We start from the raw sequence: 22,596 nt of genomic DNA, 5'->3' as shown, positions 1-22,596 counted from the left end.
GGTGTTAATTGGTACTAATTTTAACTTATCCATGTAATTGCACTTGCTATTCTATGTTATCACACAATTTTTATCAGGCGTTAACTGCAAGGGGGCATGCCTTTCACTTATGTACTAACCTTATAGAATACAGTCATTTATATATACAACTGCTACATTTAGGCGTGAGCATTTATGCCTGCTGTTGATGTAGTGTAAGCAGCTGCACCTGAATATTCACATGTAAATGCTAACTTGCGCTACTTTTTTACTAAGAACAGCCATACTGGTTAGACCAGTGGTCCATCTAGCCCAGTATCCTGTTTCCAACAGTGGCCAATCCAAGTACCCGTGTAACTGCATTATAGAATTCACACTTAGCGCACTAAATTTTGACCTTTCTTGAATTGTCCCTCTCGTATACAAAATTGAGCTTGGATGTATTTAATTTAGTCTAATAAAAAGGAGTCACCTTTTTTGTTTTTATTTCATTTCTGTGCAAAGCGTATTTTATTGTGTAATATTTTAACAGTATGCAAGAACTAATTAGGAATTTTTTTTTTGAAATTTTGCAAACTTCCATAAAATACCCTGAATTCCCAAGAGCAACTATTTTTTTTTTTTTTAATGAAGAGAGCCCATAAGTTCCCTTTTCACATATGTTTGTCTTAGGTCCTTCCTACTCTGACTTCCTTAAAACAACATTATGACATGAAAACTAGCAAGAGCTACACACTATACTAGCAATTCTCCGAGGACAAGCAGGCTGCTTGTTCTCACTGATGGGTGACGTCCACGGCAGCCCCTCCAATCGGAAACTTCACTAGCAAAGTCCTTTGCTAGCCCTCGCGCGCACCGCGCATGCGCGGCCGTCTTCCCGCCCGAAACCGGCTCGAGCCGGCCAGTCTTCTTTTGTCCGCACTCGGTACGGTCGTGTTTTCGCCGTGTCGAGCCCCGGAAAGTCGACCTCGCGCGTCCAATTTATTTTGAGCGTGTTTTTTTCCTTCGGGAAAGTTTTCTCTTACTCGGGAAGTGCTCCGGAAACCCCCTGCCGGGTTTCGTGTAAATCCTCCCCGTACTTCCAGCTTTTTGCCCCGGTAAGTTTTCTTTCGTCGTCGGGGTAGGCCTCTTTTTGGCCTCGGTCGAGATTTTTCTCCCTCTAAATTTTGGTGCTTCAAATTTCGCCATTTCGGCTTTTGATTTCGCCGGCGTGATTTTTCCGCCCATGACATCGAAGCCTTCCAGCGGCTTCAAGAAGTGCACCCAGTGCGCCCGGGTTATCTCGCTCACTGATCGACACTCGTCGTGTCTTCAGTGTCTGGGGGCCGAGCACCGCCCTCAGAACTGCAGTCTGTGTTCCCTGCTTCAAAGGCGGACTCAGGTAGCGAGACTAGCCCAGTGGAACGTGTTGTTCTCGGGCTCTTCGTCGGCATCGGCACCGGGATCTTCGAGTGCATCGACGTCGTCAGCGTCCAGACCATCTTCCTCGGCCGCCCCTGCATCGAGTGCATCGAGGCATCGGGCCTCTGCATCGGCGCCGAGACATCGGATAGCTGCATCGACGTCGGTGGTACCAGGACCTCGTCTGCTGATGTCGTCGGACGGTGGTGCATCGGGTGGAGTGCAGGTGAGGGCTGTCCATTCCCCTGCTGGTGGCGGTGAGCCCTCGGGTCCAAATTGTCCTCCGGGAGCTCAGTCCTACAGCTTCCAGCACAAGCAGGTACTTGCAGAGGAACTCTCCGCCCTTCTCAGCGCCAATGCGGTCGAGCCCGTGCCATCCGGGCAAGAAGGGCTGGGATTCTATTCCAGGTACTTCCTTGTGGAAAAGAAAACAGGGGGGATGCGTCCCATCCTAGACCTAAGGGCCCTGAACAAATATCTCGTAAAAGAAAAGTTCAGGATGCTTTCCCTGGGCACCCTTCTCCCCATGATTCAGCAAAACGATTGGCTATGCTCTCTGGACTTGAAGGATGCCTACACACACATCCCGATACTGCCAGCTCACAGACAGTATCTGCGATTTCAGCTGGGCACACGCCACTTCCAGTACTGTGTGCTACCCTTTGGGCTCGCCTCCGCGCCCAGGGTGTTCACAAAGTGCCTAGCTGTGGTAGCAGCGGCGCTTCGCAGGCTGGGGGTGCACGTGTTCCCATATCTCGACGATTGGCTGGTGAAGAACACATCCGAGGCAGGAGCCCTGCAGTCCATGCAGATGACTATTCGCCTCCTGGAGCTACTGGGGTTTGTGATAAATTACCCAAAGTCCCATCTTCTCCCAGTGCAGAAACTCGAATTCATCGGAGCCCTGCTGGATTCTCGGACGGCTCGCGCCTATCTCCCAGAGACGAGAGCCAACAACTTGTTGTCCCTCGTCTCGCGGGTGCGAGCGTCCCAGCAGATCACAGCTCGGCAGATGTTGAGATTGCTGGGCCACATGGCCTCCACAGTTCATGTGACTCCCATGGCCCGCCTTCACATGAGATCTGCTCAGTGGACCCTAGCCTCCCAGTGGTATCAGGCCGCTGGGGGTCTAGAGGACGTGATCCACCTGTCCACGAGTTTTCTCGAATCCCTGTTTTGGTGGACGATTTGCTCCAATTTGACTCTGGGACGTCCCTTCCAAATTCCTCAGCCACAAAAAGTGCTGACCACGGATGCGTCTCTCCTGGGATGGGGAGCTCATGTCGATGGGCTTCACACCCAAGGAAGTTGGTCCCTCCAAGAACGCGATCTACAGATCAATCTTCTGGAGTTGCGAGCGATCTGGAACGCTCTGAAGGCTTTCAGAGATCGGCTGTCCCACCAAATTATCCAAATTCAGACAGACAATCAGGTTGCCATGTACTATGTCAACAAGCAGGGGGGCACCGGATCTCGCCCCCTGTGTCAGGAAGCCGTCAGCATGTGGCTCTGGGCTCGCCGTCAGGGCATGGTGCTCCAAGCCACATATCTGGCAGGCGTAAACAACAGTCTGGCCGACAGGTTGAGCAGGATTATGCAACCTCACGAGTGGTCGCTCAATTCCCGTGTGGTGCGACAGATCTTCCGGGCATGGGGCACCCCCCTGGTGGATCTCTTCGCATCTCAAGTGAACCACAAGGTCCCTCAGTTCTGTTCCAGGCTTCAGGCCCACGGCAGACTGGCGTCGGATGCCTTCCTCCTGGATTGGGGGGAAGGTCTGCTGTATGCTTATCCTCCCATACCTCTGGTGGGGAAGACTTTGTTGAAACTCAAGCAAGACCGAGGCACCATGATTCTGATTGCTCCCTTTTGGCCGCGTCAGATCTGGTTCCCTCTTCTTCTGGAGTTATCCTCCGAAGAACCGTGGAGATTGGAGTGTTTTCCGACCCTCATCACGCAGGACGACGGGGCTCTTCTGCATCCCAACCTCCAGTCCCTGGCTCTCACGGCCTGGATGTTGAGGGCGTAGACTTTGCCTCTTTGGGTCTGCCAGAGGGTGTCTCCCGCATCTTGCTTGCTTCCAGGAAAGACTCCACTAAGAGAAGTTACTTCTTTCATTGGAGGAGGTTTGCCGTCTGGTGTGACAGCAAGGCCCTAGATCCTCGCTCTTGTCCTACACAGACCCTGCTTGAATACCTTCTGCACTTGTCTGAGTCTGGTCTCAAGACCAACTCCGTAAGGGTTCACCTTAGTGCAATCAGTGCATACCATTACCAAGTGGAAGGTAAGCCGATCTCAGGACAGCCTTTAGTTGTTCGCTTCATGAGAGGTTTGCTTTTGTCAAAGCCCCCTGTCAAGCCTCCTACAGTGTCATGGGATCTCAATGTCGTTCTCACCCAGCTGATGAAACCTCCTTTTGAGCCACTGAATTCCTGCCATCCGAAGTACTTGACCTGGAAGGTCATTTTCTTGGTGGCAGTTACTTCGGCTCGTAGAGTCAGCGAGCTTCAGGCCCTGGTAGCCCAGGCCCCTTACACCAAATTTCATCACAACAGAGTAGTCCTCCGCACTCACCCTAAGTTTCTGCCAAAGGTCGTGTCGGAGTTCCATCTGAACCAGTCAATTGTCTTGCCAACATTCTTTCCCCGTCCTCATTCCTGCCCTGCTGAACGTCAGCTGCACACATTGGACTGCAAGAGAGCATTGGCCTTCTACCTGGAGCGGACACAGCCCCACAGACAGTCCGCCCAATTGTTTGTTTCTTTTGACCCCAATAGGAGGGGAGTGGCTGTAGGGAAACGCACCATATCCAATTGGCTAGCAGATTGCATTTCCTTCACTTACGCCCAGGCGGGGCTGGCTCTTGAGGGTCATGTCACGGCTCATAATGTCAGAGCCATGGCTGCGTCGGTAGCCCACTTGAAGTCAGCCTCCATTGAAGAAATTTGCAAAGCTGCGACGTGGTCATCTGTCCACACATTCACATCTCATTACTGCCTGCAGCAGGATACCCGACGCGACAGTCGGTTCGGGCAGTCAGTTCTTCAGAACCTGTTTGGGCTTTAGGATCCAACTCCACCCCCCGAGGGCCCTGTTTGTTCTGTTCCAGGCTGCACTCTCAGTTAGTTGGTAAATTTTTTAGGTCAATCTCAGTTATGTCCTCGCCGTTGCGAGGTCCAATTGACCATGGTTGTTGTTTTGAGTGAGCCTGGGGGCTAGGGATACCCCATCAGTGAGAACAAGCAGCCTGCTTGTCCTCGGAGAAAGCGAATGCTACATACCTGTAGAAGGTATTCTCCGAGGACAGCAGGCTGATTGTTCTCACAAACCCGCCCGCCTCCCCTTTGGAGTTGTGTCTTCCCTTGAAGTGTATTGTCTTGCTACATACTGGACTGGCCGGCTCGAGCCGGTTTCGGGCGGGAAGACGGCCGCGCATGCGCGCGAGGGCTAGCAAAGGACTTTGCTAGTGAAGTTTCCGATTGGAGGGGCTGCCGTGGACGTCACCCATCAGTGAGAACAATCAGCCTGCTGTCCTCGGAGAATACCTTCTACAGGTATGTAGCATTCGCTATACTTTAAGATTAGTAGCAGTATGTCTTAAACTCCTGTAGTATATGCCTACTATCATGACAAATTAATAATAATCTCTAAGGGCCTATTTACCAAGCTGCATTCACTGTTTCACATGGGAATCACTGTACACAAACAGTGCAGGCTATTCTAATTCCCATGGGGAATGGCCAGGGACTACACCCTTCATTTAGCATGGAGATTGTTATAGCATGTTGACTGTTAATGTAGCAGATTATAACTGCTCTACATTATCACCTTAAGTGGTATAACTACTGCATCATGCATTATATGCTGTACAGTTAATGGTGAGTATCAACTTTTGTTCTGTATTAACTGTACACCAGCCCTCCCAAAAAGACTGGGAATGCCCACAACAGTTACGACAGAGGTTTTGTAGTTACTACATTTTATTTTGAAGATTACTGCATAAAAATTGAAAAACCTTACCTCACTTTAGTAAACTGGAGTCAAAATCATTAACATCCCCCCCCCCCTTTAACAAAAAAATCAAGTACTCTACAGAACAAACAATCATGAGAAAAATTTACCAGTGTGGATCTACTCGCTGTACTAACAGTATTTACTTCCTTCATCTTGCCTCTAACAAAAAATAATAATTGACAGGATGAAAAGAGACATACAGTGCCTTGAAAAAGTCTTCAAGCCTTGTGAATTTACTTCACACTTTTAGTAGTTGCTCAAAATAAATTATATTCAGGTTCAGTATAAGTTTTTTTTTTACTGATCAATCTGATATACTTTATATTTTTTCTAAAATTGTGGTCTAATTTTCAAAATAGAAAAATGTCTCAAAAGTGGCACAAAACACCAGATGGACATTTTTTATGGGAAAACGTCCAAGTTGCAATTCATGAAACTCAGATTTTAAGACTGTTTTCTCTGCAGTTCGTCTAAATTGCACAGGTGCATGCTTTGAGTGGATTTTGGACATATTTCCAGGATAATGAAACAAGATAAAAATGTCTAGGGCAAAAATTGGGACATTTTTTTTTTTTTATCTGGACCTGATTCAATCACAACTAAGTCACAAAAAGGTGCCCTAACTAACCAGCTGATCACAAAGATGTGACAGTATGTGTCAGGCTCTGTGACAACTTCAGATATTATTGCCATTCCTGTTAGAGCTATTACAAAAATGGTAGATAACTATTGCCCGAGTGTGTGGCTCATAAATCTTTTTCAGGGGAAAGTCTCATACTGTCACAGGCATAACTTATGTTATACACCCACATTACAGGTGGAACCCTTCACGTGACTGATTTAATCTCAGACAAAACCCCCTTCCGAGTGTGTGCTAATCGTGTTACTATTTGTTTTCGTGTTTTCTGTGTTATTTTTTTCTATAATTTTCATCATGCACACACACTACAAATCTTACACATTATAATACTGGCCATAGCAGGCTTAAAGTGGTCACTTATCTTTAACATCCAATGTGCCCCAGATTCACTGGACCCTGACAGGTGCCTGTTTCGCTTACGAGTCTAGGTCACCTTCCCTATGTCATTGATCACCTAGTCTTTTCACGTAGGGGAGGTGACCTAGACAGAAAACTTTTACAGCAAGAAACGTTTTGGATTTATCACTTAGATACTGTGGAACCGAAGGGACTGAACACATATATACACTGGGGGTGTTTTATGTGAACACATTCAGACATCAGACTTTCCGGTTGTTGCCTGCGACATGAGCGATTAAGTATGTGGATATGGTATATGCAACGGCTGATGGGCAGTATTTTTTTTCCAACAGATCCGGTGCCACTAAAGATCCCTTGACAAAGTTCATAAGCGAAACAGGCACCTGTTGGGGTCCAGCGAGTCTAGGGTTTTATCTGTGATTAAATCAGTCACGTGAAGGGTTCCACCCATAATGTGGGTGTATAACATAAGTTATCCCTGTGACAGTATGAAACTTCACCTGAAAAAGACATGAGCCACACACTTGGGCAATAGTTATCTACCATTTTTGTTTTGTAATAGCTACAGTTAATAGTAGATTTAGAGTCGCAAACAGTGTGACAGTATTCCTATTAGAGCAGCAAGCTGATCCCAGGAGTAGGCTAATGAACTGTAGAGAAAGGGACCCGGGTTCATATCCCACTCTAACTAGTACACTTGTGGTAGAAATTGTGAGCCTTCCAAAACCCACAAAATACTAACTATACCTATAGATAGGAGACACCTGCAGACCTGAGGGCTTTTGTAGTGGTGTACAGTAGGTTTTTAGGTGTTCCTGAAGGGCTTACATTACAAAATAAGGGTGTTAAGGTGGGATTTGTACCTAGGGCCCTTTATGTGAAGTCCACTGCATTGACAACAGAGCTGTCCCTCTGCTGGGATGTCTGTGTGGCCAGTTTACCAGGAATGGTGCCATACAGCCATCCCTATGACTTGTTTTTGTGTGTTGATAGGACATTTTTTTTAATGGTACCTAAACAAATACCAATGTTTGGAAAATAGCAATTTTCAAAACAATAAATAGATGTTTTTCTAGTTTGAAAATTGCTATGTTTAGGATGAGAATTTTAGACGTTTTCACGAGTGGAGGAGTGGCCTAGTGGCCTAGGGTGGTGGACTTTGGTCCTGGGGAACTGAGGAACTGAGTTTGATTCCCACTTCAGGCACAGGCAGCTCCTTGTGACTCTGGGCAAGTCACTTAACCTCCATTGCCCCATGTAAGCCGCATTGAGCCTACCATGAGTGGGAAAGTGTGGGGTACAAATGTAACAAAAAAAATATTGTTTTAATGAGTTTTAATATTGGGTCTGATGTTTGCTTAAGTCACAGTTTTGCAGATAAGTCCTGGAATTTGTTTTCAGTTGTTCCTATAGTTGCTGTTACAAAGCTTTTAAATACTCTAAGAAGTCTTTTAAGTTGGACAGCTGTTTATCATACTTGTTGAAATTGATTCCTTTGAATTTGGTAACTTGGTTAACTGAATTAATGAGATCACTTTTAGATGATGGTACCTATCCTGATTCTATTTCTGGTATAATTCTCCTATTCCTAAATCCACTAGTGCAGATTTGTCTATAGTGGATAACTATCAGCCAGTTGCGGGTATTCCTTGGGTTGCTAAACTCATGGAGTTCTTGGTATACCAGCAATTTCAGGAATTAATTTTTGATAATGACAGTTTACATTTTATACAACACAGTTTCTGTCGTAGCCTAGGTTACAATTGTCAATATTTACGGACAGAAGAAGTTGAAGTAAGATTAGAGCAAGGCATTAATGAATAACATACAGAAGGAGGGAAGGATATAAAAATAGGCAAGACTTCAGACAGTAGGAGAGCATGATGCTGCTAGTGAGCGTTGGAACAAAACCAAGAGGGTCAAGTTCAAAGGATACTGGGGGTGGGGAGTAGAAAACATAAAACCATTTGGGAGGAAAAGCCTGGGTAAAAAAACTAGTGCTTTTCTAAAATTTCATAAAAGGAGATTTCCAGACATATTTCAATGGGAAGACTATTCCAAAGGGTAGGGGCAGCTACATGAAAAAAGAATCACCAGGCATGATCAAGACGAGCATGTTAGTGTGATAGAATAGACAAAAGATACTATTGGGAAGATTGAAGAGATTGAGATGGAGTGAAAGGGATAAGTGAGCTATGAAGGAATATCTGTGTAGAAAGCCTGATGGACAATGGTGAAAGTTTGAAATTGATCCAATAGGACACAGGGAGCCAGTGTGTCCACTTACAATGAGAGGGGTGACTGTGTCTAATTTGTTTCTTCCTAAGGAAAAGCTTCAAAGAAGTACTTTGGATAAGTTGAAGATGATTGACCTAAGAAGCTTGAGATCAAGATAGAGACAGTTACAGTACTTTAGCTGAGAAAGAAAGAGAGAATGGAGGAGTAGGGAGAGAGGGCCTTTGTGCTAAGGAGCAGATGGACTGCACAAAGATACAGGAAGGTGTGGTAGGATTTCTTTGTGAAGTTAGAGATGTGCATTTCGGATATATGATGATACCAAATATTTTCATAGAGTCCTTCAATAAGGGTACCTAGGATGGACAGAAGGCTAGTGTGGGATGGTGACTTATGCTAAGAAAGCAGAACATCATCCGTTTTAGAGGCATTGAGTTTAAGGCCATTAATGTATAGCCACTCTGCTTGTCATGGTTGTGGCCGTGCCCTTATGTTCAAACCTACTGTTTCTCTGTATCTAGCTCTGTGACCTCTCCAGTCTGCCTTTTTCCCTAAAGTTGTTCTTCCTGTAAGACAAGCCTCGCTTTGGTCTCCCTGCTTTTGCTTCATTTCCTGTTGTTGTTCTTCCTGTAAGCCAAGCCTCGCTTTGGTCTCCCTGCTGCTGCTTCATTTCCTGTTGTTGTTCTTCCTGTTAGCCAAGCCTCGCTTTGGTCTCCCTGCTGCTGCTGCTTCATTTCCTACTTGTGACATCATCGTGGTCTTTCTATAGTTGATGACCTAATGTATGTTACAATCCAGTCTATCACTCATGAACCAATATACAATATTATAACATATTCTTCTTTTCCATGTATGTATGCACCTTAATGCAATGCCTTTGTAATTCTGTTACCCAGAAATGGCAACCGCCATTACGGCAAATGTAAGCCATATTGAGCCCACAAATCGGTGGAAAAATGTGGGATACAAGTGGAGGAGTGGCCTAGTGGTTAGGGTGGTGGACTTTGGTCCTGGGGAACTGAGGAACTGAGTTCGATTCCCGGCACAGGCAGCTCCTTGTGACTCTGGGCAAGTCACTTAACCCTCCATTGCCTGCCGCATAGAGCCTGCCATGAGTGGGAAAGCGCAGGGTACAAATGTAACATAAATAAATAAAATCAGCAAGTCCTTTATAAGCACCTGGGAACTATCATGTTTTGCCTTTGCAAGAGGTCTCTTAATCTTGTGTTACCTGTTTAGAGCATTTCCCTGCTTGGCTTTGTTCCTGAGTATCTTGCTCCTGAAGGTCTGTTCTGTGTTTCTTTGAGTCTTGTGTTTCAATGCTTGCTTTATTTCTGTGTGTTTGCTTTTGTACCTTGATCCTGAGAGCCATACCTTCCCTTGGTGTCTGTATCTGTTTAACTGTACCCTTGGCTCCTGCTTTTAGTCTAGCCCTGCTTTTGACTCTTGCTATAGTTAAGCTCTTTGTTTAGCCAAGCTCTGTTTCTGTATTCCCTGTTCTGTTTCCTGTGTGTGTGGTTCTTGACTGTTTATTCTGAGTCTGTAGAAGCCAGCATCATACCTGATTACTTCACTGCTATCCAGCTGTGGGTGATGGTAAGCATATTGCTTCTTTGTTTGTCTTCCCTTAGTCTTCTTAATCCTTTGCCTGCCATGTTTGCTTCCTGGCTCTTGAGCTCTGTTTCTGCCAAGTTCTGTTCCTGTGTGTGTTTGAGCCAGGTTCTGCTCCTGCTCTATGTTTGAGCCAGTTCTGTCCCAGTTCCCTGCTAAGCCAAGTCCCTTTTAGTATCCTGTTCCAGCCAAGCCAAGCCCGTTCCAGAATCCGGTTCCAGCCAAGCCTGTTTGAGAATCCTGAATCCTGTTCCTGCCTTGTGTATTGTCTTGTGTCTGTTATTCTGTTGCCTAGCTCCTACCCTGTCTTGCCTAACTAGGTGTGCTTTGTCTTGTCTCTTTCAGTCTAGTCCTGTCCAGATCTAGTCTTGCCTTGTCCTGTCTGGGTTCCAATTCTGGTCCTTTGCCTTCTTTTCCTTGTCTCGTCTGGATCCGGTTCTTGTGTTGTCCATTGTGTTTAGTTACCTCTGTCCTGCCTTGTTGAGTCTGTTAGTTTATCCTAGTCCAGTCTGTTCTGATTCCTGCCTGTGCCAGCCCATGTGATTTGTCTGCCAAAGCTCCGGCTTTGGTCCAAGGACTCACCATTCCTGACAGTTGTGACACTGCTCTTGTGTTGAGTTTGTAAGAGATTCCAGAGGCTGAGTGAGTGGATCAGTGATAATGAGTAGTTGAATGTTGTCAGCATACATAAAGAATGTGAAGCCCAATGACTGTAGTAAAAGTGTTAAGGGTACCAGATATTAAAGAGAATGGGACCTAATGGAACTCCACATGGGAGGGAATGAGCAACAGAGAGTACACCATGCCAGTATTTATTTATTTAGATTTTGCTCACACTTTTTTCAGTAGTAGCTCAAGGTGAGTTACATTCAGGTACTCTGGATATTTTTCTGTCCCAGGAGGGCTCACAATCTAGGTTTGTACCTGAGGCAATGGAGGGTTAAGTGACTTGCCCAAGATCACAAACAGCAGCAGTGGGATTTGAACCGGCCACCTCTGGATTGCAAGACCGGTGCTCTAACCACTAGGCCACTCCTCCACTAAGTGTACTTAGAAAGACCAGTCTGTCAAATATGACTAAACCAATTCAGGACTGTGCTGGTGACCTTGAGGTCAGATAGCTTGCAAAGAAGAAGGCAATAGTTGAGAAAGCCGAAAGCAAGAGGACCTCTTGACCTGCATCCAAATTGAGCCTTAACGAAGTTCAGAAGGGCCAGAAGGGTACATTCAGTATTATAGGGGGGGGGGGGGGGATGTAGAATGTTGGTCTTTTCAAGAAAGATGATGAGTTGGAGGGATGCTAACTTACCCACTACCTTTTACAAAGCCGCGAGGTAATGCTGACACAGCCCATTCACTCTGAATGGGCTGTGTTAGCATTACTGCACTGGCAGCTGTTAGCATGGTTTTGTTAAAAAAAAAAGGGGGGGGGCTAGTTACTTTAGATAGAAACAGTAAGTTAGAAATTGGAGAATAATTTGATGCAATAGTGGAACATAATTTTGGATCATTTCAGTGGAGAGAAGCGATGGCCTTCTTCCATTTCAATGGGAATGCACCTGTCATTTGAATGGAGGAAATAAGAGTGTAGATAGGGGAGTTCAGTACCCATGTCTATTTTATTAGTTCCATCTTAAGTAATTCCCTTATCCTTTATTTGTCCTGTTCGTCTGTCTTGATTAGATTGTAAGAGCTGCGTACATCTAGTAGTGCTGTAGAAATGATAAGTAGTAGTAGTACTAGAGTAAAGGGTGAAGAAATTGTTTACGTTTGTAGGAAAGGGATTATTGGGGAGTGAAGCTACTTTTGAAAAGTCAAGTAGATTGTGGTCAAAACTATGGAAACTTCTAAAATACTACTTCCTAGTTTTGTATAACCATATAAAAGCAGTGGACATCACAAGAGCCTCAAATGTGCCACAAAACCTACCATGAACACACAGCCATTAAAACCCAAAGTAGAGAAAAAAAAGAACCCCCCCCCCCCCCCCCCCAAATTAAACCTACCAACCCCAAAACATCAAACTCCTCCAGCTCACCCAAGACTGTTTCACCACTCAGAGAAATAAACTAGACAAGGAAATAACCATATCTTGACTTCTTCCAAAAATATAAATATGGAAATGACGTGAAAATAAAAACCAAATAATTCAACTCCAATCTGATTTCAGACAAGTGTTCATAAAGGCTGCACAGCCATTGGAGGGGGCCCTTGCTCGGAACTTTTCTAAAATTCACAAGCCAAAGGAATCCACAGAAAAGTACAATAGCTTTATCTCAGAGCATGCTCAGGTTTTGCTGTAATAGCTTCTGCATCAATCAAATAAGCTGGGACCTTATTCCTAATGATTAAAAAAAAACAAAAACAGGCAAGCATGTTGGGAGTGGGATACATTGTTAGGAATTAGTGTAGATTATGCAACAGAAAGGCATCACTTGCTCTCCTCAGGCTCCCCCAAATTTCTCTGGCAGTAGTAGTAATCTAGTTCTGCAATAGCTGTTTTGTGTTACCGTCTTAAATGACTTAAGATCAGTGAAAAGGTGCAGCTATGTACTTGTCTTAACTTTGTAAAGCTTTTATGAACTAAGAGGGAAACATGACTCCAAACATAGTTTCAAACTTCACACCAAGATCCCTTGGCAGATGAGCAAGCAACAAGAGTTCAATTGCTGCCAAAACCCAAAAGATATTGGTGTTGGGTCAACACCAGTAATGCTCAAAATTTTGGCCTTATGCACGGTTAGAGCACCTACTCAAAAACCACCTAGCTATTTCTTTTAAACCACTGTTAAAGCAAATCTTTGACATCCATGGTGCTCCTTTTCTAATTATTTTCTGGACCAGGTTAAAGCCCACCTTTTCTGATGCACTTGGCTAGACTCCTAATTCTTCAGTATTTCTTTCACTGCTTCCATATCCCTTTAACTTTGTTCTACTTGTATTATTTAATTTTATCTTCCCTGTGTGTTATGATGATATGCCCTGGGGAAGAAATCCATATGAAAAGGGAACATAAATTTGAAAAAAAAAAACCCCAAAACATTGGATATGATTGACCCACTTTTTTTTAATGCTGAAATTAGTAATGCATACATCAGGCATGTTCCAGTTATTGTGTAATATGGGATTATATTTCAGGCATGTCTGTGTCCAGGAGCTTAAGGTATGTGTTTGAAGTCACTGCATAAATAACACTGAAAAATGTAATAGTAATTATTATTTCTTGTCCTTTTGTTTTCTTTAAACATTGAACAAGTTAGAGATGCATGCTTCCAGTAACATGTATTGATTTTTTTTGTTATGAAACAGCCAGTCACAGTTTCATATGTTTGATTTCAGCTGGTGGCCTCATTGCCCGAGGATATGAGACCTGGGCCTGACTTTCATGGATTGCCCTGGAAACCCATTATTATCACTGCTTTGGTGGGAGCTGCCACCCTTGCCATCTTCTTGTGGAGAACCTGCCTTTCGGTAAGTATGTCTTCAACCTAGGAATGTTCATTATATCCCTAATTCTATGTCGCCAAATATTGCACAGGCAAATTTGGGTGCGTGGCCAATTTACGTATGCAATAATTGAATAACAAGCCAATTAGCAGCAATAATTGGCATTTTAACAAGCCGTTATTGACACTAATTTTATTTATTTATTTGTTACATTTGTATCCCACATTTTCCCACCTATTTGTAGGCTCAGTGTGGCTTACATAGTACCGGAGAGGCCTTTGCAGGCTCCAGTGTGAACAAATACAGGGTGATGTTGTGGTAAGATCAAGTTCATGTGGCACAGCCACATTTGGGAATCGGAGAACGGAAGAGTTGTGTTATGTCCATTACGTGCTTTAGTTTGGTTGTGTTGCAGAGATTAGGCATTTAAGTTGGATCGGTAGGGTATGCCTTTTTAAACAGATTGGTTTTTAGTGATTTCCGGAATTTTAGGTGGTCATATGTCATTTTCAAGGCTTTTGGTAATGCATTCCACAGTTGTGTGCTTATGTAGGAAAAACTAGATGCGTAAGTTGTTTTGTATTTAAGTCCTTTGCAGCTTGGGTAGTGCAGATTTAGATAAGATCGTGTTGATTCAGATGTATTTCTAATTGGTAAATCGATCAAGTCTGTACAAGTAAAAAAGAAAAGAAAAGGGGGTGCAGAACAGGGGCATTCCTAGCATTTATGTATGTTATAGAATAACAGGAATAAGCGTCTAATTTAGGCATGTACATTTTCACCACATTTCAGTTGGTGCAAATGGTCGCGCCTAAAGTTAAGTTCATTCTCTAGGCATAAGTGTTATTCTGTAAACCACACCTATCTTTAAGCACGGCTTATAGAATAGCTCTTTTGGGAAAGAGGGATCTGACATGGTTAGTGATGCACCAGCATGTGCCAGTGTGTATTTTTGTGTAATGTTGTGTTTCTTTGTGCACACCAGGTCAAGGTTTAAATGAAAACGCAGTAGACTTCAACAGTGTTTCTATTCGGGGCTGGAACAATGGCTTAGTGGCAAATTAGCACTCTGTTGTGTGTGAAATCTTTGATTCCTGAGCCCCAGTTTTAGTTTCTTGGAATGGTCAGGGCTAGGGATGCTGTCATCAGAGCAGGGGCATAGCTACATAGGGGCATGGGCCCCCGTAGATTTGGCCCTGGCCCCCCCTTCGATCCCCCCTCCCGCCGCCAACCCTCCCTCAACGGTGGCGGGGGGATGGGGGTCGAAAGGGTTGGCGCTGGGGGGGGGGGGGGGGGGCTAAAATGTGCCCCCTCACCTTGGGCTCTGGACCCCCCTCCCGCTGAAGTCTGGCTACGCCCCTGCATCAGAGATGCATATTGGCTACATTTAGGGTAGAAATGCATCAGATTCTAGGAGGAGGGTCTTAGTCAATGATGCCAAGTCAGGTGTTATCACTGGTGGCTAGTAGACTTTCATGGGAAAATCATTGCTAATTGAAAGTAAAGTTTTATGGAGTCATAGTCTCAGCAGAGTGTGGTTCCAGTTTTCCTGGAATCCAGAAGGAGGAGAAGGAAACACCAGAGCCAAATAAAAATGATTGAAACATTGCTTGATGAATTAAAATTGCTCTGATTTTTAGCCCCTTGTAGTTATTCAAAACTGAACAGCAATGTAGAGGAGAGCTGGGAATGCATTAAAGAAAATTATCAAAATGAAAATATATATATATATAAAATATTCCTTAAATCAATATACTTTTTAAAAAATAATATAATGTGAATAGGAGGGATACTCAAACAAAAGATCAAAACCATCAATACAGCCAATTTAAGCTGTTAGCATAGGCTAGATTGAAATTGTAATCAGAGCCCTCCTATAACATCACCAAATGTGCTCTTGTCTATATTAAACTACATTTCAAATGTCTCTCATCACCATCTTACAGACTTGAAAAGTAACAAACTTATCTGGAGCTAGCCTATGCTAACAGCTTAAGTTGGTTTTGATCTTTCATATGAGCATCTCTCTTATTCTCATTATATTATTTTGAACAATTATATTGAATTGAATAAAGGAATATATATATATTTTTATAAAGTTTGTTAATTTTCTTTGAGTTCTGTGTTTATTTAGCAGGATTGTTAACAGGTGGCTTATGCATATTATCCTGTATAGAAAAGATTGCTATTAGTTATGGTTAAGGAAATGGTATTCATTAGGCTTAGGTTCAAATACAAGCTGTTCTATCTGCATCTGTTGCAGTGAATATGCAAAAGCACAGATTCTAATAATAATAATATGTAAGAGAACAGAAGGGTGATAAAAAGAGAAACCAAAAACTAGTTGGTGCTGAATAAAGTTATCATGGCCAGCTGTATGCAAAATCGAAAGTTCATTGGAGCATGCATTTGGCTACAGTGCCCATGGATCTCATGGTAGCCTTTGACTTGGTTGATCACATTCTTTTGCCGTTGGGATTATATGATTGTGGACTCGGCGGGAACAGTTTTTCAGTATATCAACTTTTTTTTTTTTTTTTTGGCTAATCACTGTTATGCTTACTTTAATGATTCAGCCTTTAAGCCATATCCATTTTGGGGTTTATTGTCCACTTTTTGCTGGTGAAATATAATTAAATCACCTTCAGCACATTCACTTCTTGGTTAGAGATCCTACTGCCTTCAGTAAAGCCCCTCAAAATCCAAAACCATTTGGGTCACAGGGTGAGCTTCATCTCCTACATTAACATCATTGCTGATGGGCCAGGCCCTCCCATTAGAGTCTTCCCTCAAGATCTTAGGTTATCTTTTTATTTAGTTCATTAAATTGTATTGAAATTTAAAATTGATGCATCCAGAACACATGTAATTTGACAAGATGTGCTTATATCAATATATAGGTTTTAATATAATGACAGTCCATATAACACACAAATCCAAAACAATATAGAACAGGGACTATAATAAAAAATCTTGGTTCAAAAAATATTATCAAAAATAAAACATCCCAATTACCACAAAACAAAAAAAATAAATTAAAAAATATACTTTAAAATCAGAATGGTGCTCAGAATATAGTGTCCGTGATACTTTGTGACCATAAAATCACCTGGCAATCACTAAATTGCTGCTCAGTCCCAGGGATTAGCAGTGGCTTCCCCAAGGCTTCCTGGCTAAGAATTAATTATAGGTCTCTCTAGGAATTTTTCTAAACCTTGTTATGTTAGATGCGACACATTCCACGGCTTGATTATTCGTTGAGCGAAAACCCCAAAATACTTGTTTTAAATCTGTTGTTGATTTCATGACACAGTGTTAAATCTGTTGTTGATTTCATGACACAGTGAACTTCCATAAACTATTGAAAACCTATCTATTTAAGAAAGCATACAACAACAACTCATCCTAAATGCCAACCAACAAAACGTACCTATACAAAATGTATCCGTGTCTAAATTGTTTATGCTAAATTATCCAGATTTATAGTTTGAATGAAACTTAACCTAATACCTTTCAGTTCTTATCACTACACGAACTTTTCCTTCCTATAACCTAATCCATTCTGTCTCCTCTTTCTCAACTATGTATTTCTCCTCTCCGGAACTGGTAATCACAACTTACGGAACTATGTAAGCCACATTGAGCCTGCAAACAGGTGGGAAAATGTGGGATACAAATGTTATAAATAAATAAATTCAATCATTGCACCATATGGTGCCCCTGTCTGGCAAATACTCTTCTTCAAGAAGCAAGAAAATAGAAAGACTTAGCTTAGTTCAATTGAAGAATCCAACAATTATTGGAGGAGTTGTTTTAATGATCTGAATATCCTTAGAATCGGATTGTAAAAAGGTATCTACTGGGTCCCAAAAAAGAACCTCATGGGATTTTGTTTTATCCTCTGTATATAACTCATATCGTTTGTAGAGGCAAACTGTATTCCACCAAATATATGATTAAGGAATGTTAGCATTTTTCCAATTCTTTAAAATTTGTTGTATCCCTATTGCAAAAAGAAAGTCAATTAGTTTTGGTTTACAATGAGAGATTGCAAAACAAGAACGTAAGATAATCATATCATAGTTGAATTCTGAAGCTGAGTTATGTTGTTAATTGTTAATTAGATCTCCTTCCAAAAGGCATGAATTGGAGGGCATTCATATAGGCATATGATGCAATGAGTCAGAAGCTTGAGAACAATGCCAACAAGTGTGAAGAAAGCCGTTTCACTCTTCACATTTCCTTAGACTCCAAAATGCTTTACGGGACAAGCAAAAAAGTGATTTAAGATATTCCTGTTGCTAGTAGAAGACAATTTACTTTATCCCAGAAGAGGGACCAGTTAGGTTGTAAAGAGGTATCTGTGAAATCCGAAGATCAGCCTGATTGTGTTTCACTGGACCAAGTAGTTTATCTCGGAAGATTTTATAAAATGTGGAGATGGCTTTGCCTTCTGTAAGGGTTAAATCACACCAAGATCTAAGTGAGGCTTGATCTTTTTGGGAATCTTGGAGGTGAGAAACTGATGCCAAAACATGAGACACGTGAGTCCATTGTTAAAATTAAATTTAGAAGGGGATATAGAGGTATATGAAACTGATAAATCAAATCCTGCAGAGCGCAGTGGACAGTTAAACATAAGTTGATCAAGAGTCCAAATGCCAGCATGCTGCCACTTTTTCCACAATAAATAGTGTTTTTTGAAAGTAAGTTTTGGGTTGTTCCAAATAGACATTTGTTTTTCAAACCAAAGAGAGATTTCAGCCAGTCTATCAGGATTTTATGCGGAAGAAAATAAGCTGAATTTTTTGATTTGAGAAGGAATAATCATAGAACCAAACATAGAGTAATAAATAAACCGTTCCACTTCTAACCATGTGGGCGATTCTCGAGCTGAGGACATACCTTATAGCCTATAGGAGCCATATCTTATTAATGAAGCAAGATGGTATAGATAGAAATCTGGTAAATTAACACCTCAGTTTCCTTGAAGCTTTAAGTTTCAGCATAGCAGTACGTAAGTTTTTTGTGTGTGCGTGTTTCTAGAGAAAAGAGGATATTTTACAATCCAACTATTTCAGATTTTTGACATAAGCAAGGTAAAATAGAGAGGATATATAAAATACAAGGAGCTAGTGTCATTTTGATGGAACTCAATCTACCCCACCATGTGAGGTTTAATGGTGATCAATTAGTTAGTGCCTTGTCTGAAATATCCTTAATTTTAGAGGTATTTAGGGAGATAATTTGTTCGTAGTCTTTGTGAATCTATATACCCAAGTATTTGAGGCCATGAGTATTCCAAATAAGCTTGATATTGGAGAAGTTTGATGGCGTAGAAAGATCTTTGAGTGGAAAGATTTCTGATTTATCCCAGTTCACATTGAGGCATATTTTCAAAGCACTTAGCCTTCCAAAGTTCCATAGAAACCTATGGAACTTTGGAAGGCTTAGTGCTTTGAAAAATATTTTATTACCAGAAAATTTGGAATAGGAAGAAACAAGTGACACAAAGGCTGGGATAGATTTAGTTGGATTGCTGAGAAACAGTAAAAGATCATCGGCATATGCTGCCAGTTTTATTTGTCTTTTACCAGTTTAAATACTTTTGTATGGGAGGACAAAAGGGGTTCCAAAGCGAGATTGAATAGTGGTGAGAGAGGTCTCCATTGACAGGTATCCCTACTGCAAGGGAATATCATTAGTGAGACAATCATTAACTAGAACTCTGGATACTGGACAGCAGCATAATGCCTTAATCCATGAAATGAAGAAATTACAAAAACCAAGTTATTTAAGAACCTGAAAGAGGAATGGCCACTTGATACGGTCAAAAGCGTTTTCCACGGCAAGTGCCAATCCCACCATGGGCTCATTTAAATTTAAATTGTCACCAGTATACCTTTGTTTCATAAATCTCACTTGATCGGTATGAATCAGAGAATTAATGACTGTGTTCAATCTATCAGCGAGAATTTTGGTAAGAAGTTTATAATCCAAGTTTAATAAAGAAATGGGTCTGTAGTTCTGCACCTTGTGTGCATTTCTACTGTTTTTTGGCAAAATGATAATCTTGGCTTCTGAAAACCTACGTTGCTGTTCTGAATATTCTTTAATGAAATTAAAATAATTTAACAGATTTGGTGCTAATTGACAACCAAATTTCTTAAAGAACTCACTACTGAGACCATCAGTGCCTGGTATCTTGTTAGTTGCAAGAGATGAAATAGCATTTAAGTAACTTGTTATTTGTTATAGGTAGATCTAACTTGTCCTGAAATAATACTAATGAAACATCTGATACACGTGCATTAGAACATTCAAGTAACATAGATATGATGCTAATGCTTTTCTACAATACAGTTTACCAGTAGCTGAGGGGTCAGGTGCTAATATGTAGATGGGAACAGGATGGGTAGTACAGAGTCAGTTGGGATAAAAGATGGGTGGCTAAACTCATGGCAAGTTCATTGTACAATTGGACCAGTTCCTTGTATCTTGTTTAAGTTACAGTGGGGTGAATTCTATAAATCGCACCTAAAAAATCAGTGCAGAAAAAAACCCTGCTTAAGCGCTATTCTATAAGCCATGCCTAAAGTTATAGGTGGTGCAAATGCCCCTGCCTAAATTTACACGCAGAACCCCTTATTCTATAATTGTGCACATAATTGGATTCCACGCCCATGATTCTCCCATTTCTGCACCCTGTTTTCCAAAATGTGCATAAACTTTAGGTGCAGATCATGTGCCTAAATTTACTCCCGTACATGTTGATTTCAGTTAGCTCCAGTAATTGCTTGTTAAGCCAGTTATTGACACTTTTGGCTCATTATTCAGTTGTGCACGCACCCAAATTAAGCGTGCAATTTTTGGCAACTCTTATAGAATTAGGGAGAGTGTGTATAGCAAGCTAGTCCAGTTGCAGAGTGGTGCATAGTCAGTCATCCTATGTATTTAAAGGCTTGGGAGAAAAGCCAGGCTTTCATCTGCTTCCAGAAGTAGAGGTAGTTTCGAGTTAGACTGATTTTTAAGAGAAGAGATATTGCTGCATGATCAGAAATTATTATGGCATAGATAATGTTTTGTACAATACCCACTCAATAGCTAATTCAAAAGTATTTCACACAAATCCCAATGTGCAAAAACTGAAATATACTTCCTAAGGGATCCAGTAGACATTCATAGAAAATATATCTTTTCTGAACAGCAAATTCTTCCACCAGAATTTTCACACTTTATTTTAACCCAATTTTGGTGACCTCAGCGGTGTTCATTGCCAAAGATGTAAATATGGCAATGTGATTAACACCAACTTCTTCATTGGCACACCTGATTTTTTTACAAATTTTTTATATACGTTTTTTTAAAACCTTTGTTTGTACTTATCTTTTAATATCAGACCCAGGGGCTCTGTTGCCCGACATGCATGTTTTGCTCGAGTACGAGCTGTATCAAGGACCTCCCCTTAAGTCTCTCTTAGCGCCAGCTCTGCAATTAATTATCAGGATCAAACCCTTATTCAAAGATAATGGATAATGTTATGGCATATGTTGGAAAAAATACAGGATGTTATAAGAAAATAATCAATTTTAGTGTACGTTTTATGTGGGAAAGAAAAATACATACCGTATTTTTCGGACCATAAGACGCACCGGACCATAAGACGCACCTAGGTTTTAGAGGAGGGAAATAGGAAAAAAAAAATTTTCCTTTTTCCTTCCTCTAAAACCTAGGTGCTCCGGTGCGTCTTATCCGAGTTCGGGATCGCCCTCCCCTACTTACGTGACGCGATGTTCCCTGGTGGTCTAGTGACGTCGGGGCAGGAAAGAGCCCCCTCTTTCCTGCCCAGCGCGCTGCTCTCCGTCCTCCTGGCTGGTTCCTGACGGTCTCGGCGAGATTCAAAATGGTGGCCATTTTGAATCTCGCCGAGACCGTCGGGAACCAGTCAGGACGGAGAGCAGCGTGCTGGGCAGGAAAGAGGGGGCTCTTTCCTGCCCCGATGTCACTAGACCACCAGGGAACATCGCGTCACGTAAGTAGGGGAGGGCGATCCCGAACTCGCTACCTTCGGACTATAAGACCCCCATTTTCCTCCCAAATTTTGGGGGGAAAAAGTGCATCTTATAGTCCGAAAAATACGGTATATTCTTTATGAGTAGGATGAGTTGAGTGCCATGTATCAACTAAATTAGCATTACTTATTAAATTTGGTAATTCCACTAGAGTTTTAAATTTTGAGGGGCTACGAGTTCTATCCAATTTCATGCCTAGAGGTTGGTTAAAATCCCCACCAGTGATAAAATAGCCCACCTAATGTTCTAGAATAGTTACGTATAATAATCTAATAAACTCTGGGGAGTCACAAACTACTACTTAACATTTCTAAAGCGCTAATAGTGTGTATACATTGAAAAAGTATATGTTTGATTTGAAATTATAGCACAAATTAGAAGCCACCTTCCATCACAGTCCGAAATATGCTTAGAGACATTAACATTGATGGAGTTTTTAAATAAAACAGATACTCCCCTCTTTTTGGGGGTCTTTTACTAAAGCTTAGTTTGAGTTATCTGCAGCAGGGCCCATAGGAATAGAATGGGCCCTGCTGCAGATAACTCAAGCTAAGCTTTAGTAAAAGACCCCCTTTGTGAATAGCAGGAGAGAAGTAATGGTTGGAAAAAACGGAAATAAGTGTACACGATAGTCAAGAGAGAATAAAGAGAATACAGATGAACACACAGAAGAATAAACTCTCGCAGTCCAAATGGACACCCAGACACAGTGAAGCAGATGAAAAAATTCAAGCCGACGTTCTAAAACTTCAAATGTTTATTATCGCCCAAGACTTGACATGGGCTGTGTTTCTGCCGCTAGACCTGCTTCAGGAGTCTAAAAATAATAAAATAACA

General features: G+C 42.0%; 1 protein-coding gene across 3 annotated transcripts in view; it reads left to right on the top strand.

The window, feature by feature from the left end:
• MIA3 (MIA SH3 domain ER export factor 3) overlaps window positions 1–22,596 on the top strand; it is a 237,758-nt gene that overhangs the window by 81,072 nt on the left and 134,090 nt on the right. For all 3 annotated transcript variants that reach the window (XM_030195990.1, XM_030195989.1, XM_030195988.1), the window contains exon 7: window positions 13,580–13,711. In XM_030195990.1, the coding sequence (XP_030051850.1) occupies window positions 13,580–13,711 (132 nt within the window). The remainder of the gene's footprint in view (window positions 1–13,579; window positions 13,712–22,596) is intronic.

This window comes from Microcaecilia unicolor, chromosome 3, assembly GCF_901765095.1.
Source record: "Microcaecilia unicolor chromosome 3, aMicUni1.1, whole genome shotgun sequence".
Taxonomy (NCBI): Eukaryota; Metazoa; Chordata; class Amphibia; order Gymnophiona; family Siphonopidae; genus Microcaecilia; species Microcaecilia unicolor.
Note: the sequence above shows the minus strand (reverse complement) of the source record. Positions and strands in the feature narration are given on the sequence as shown.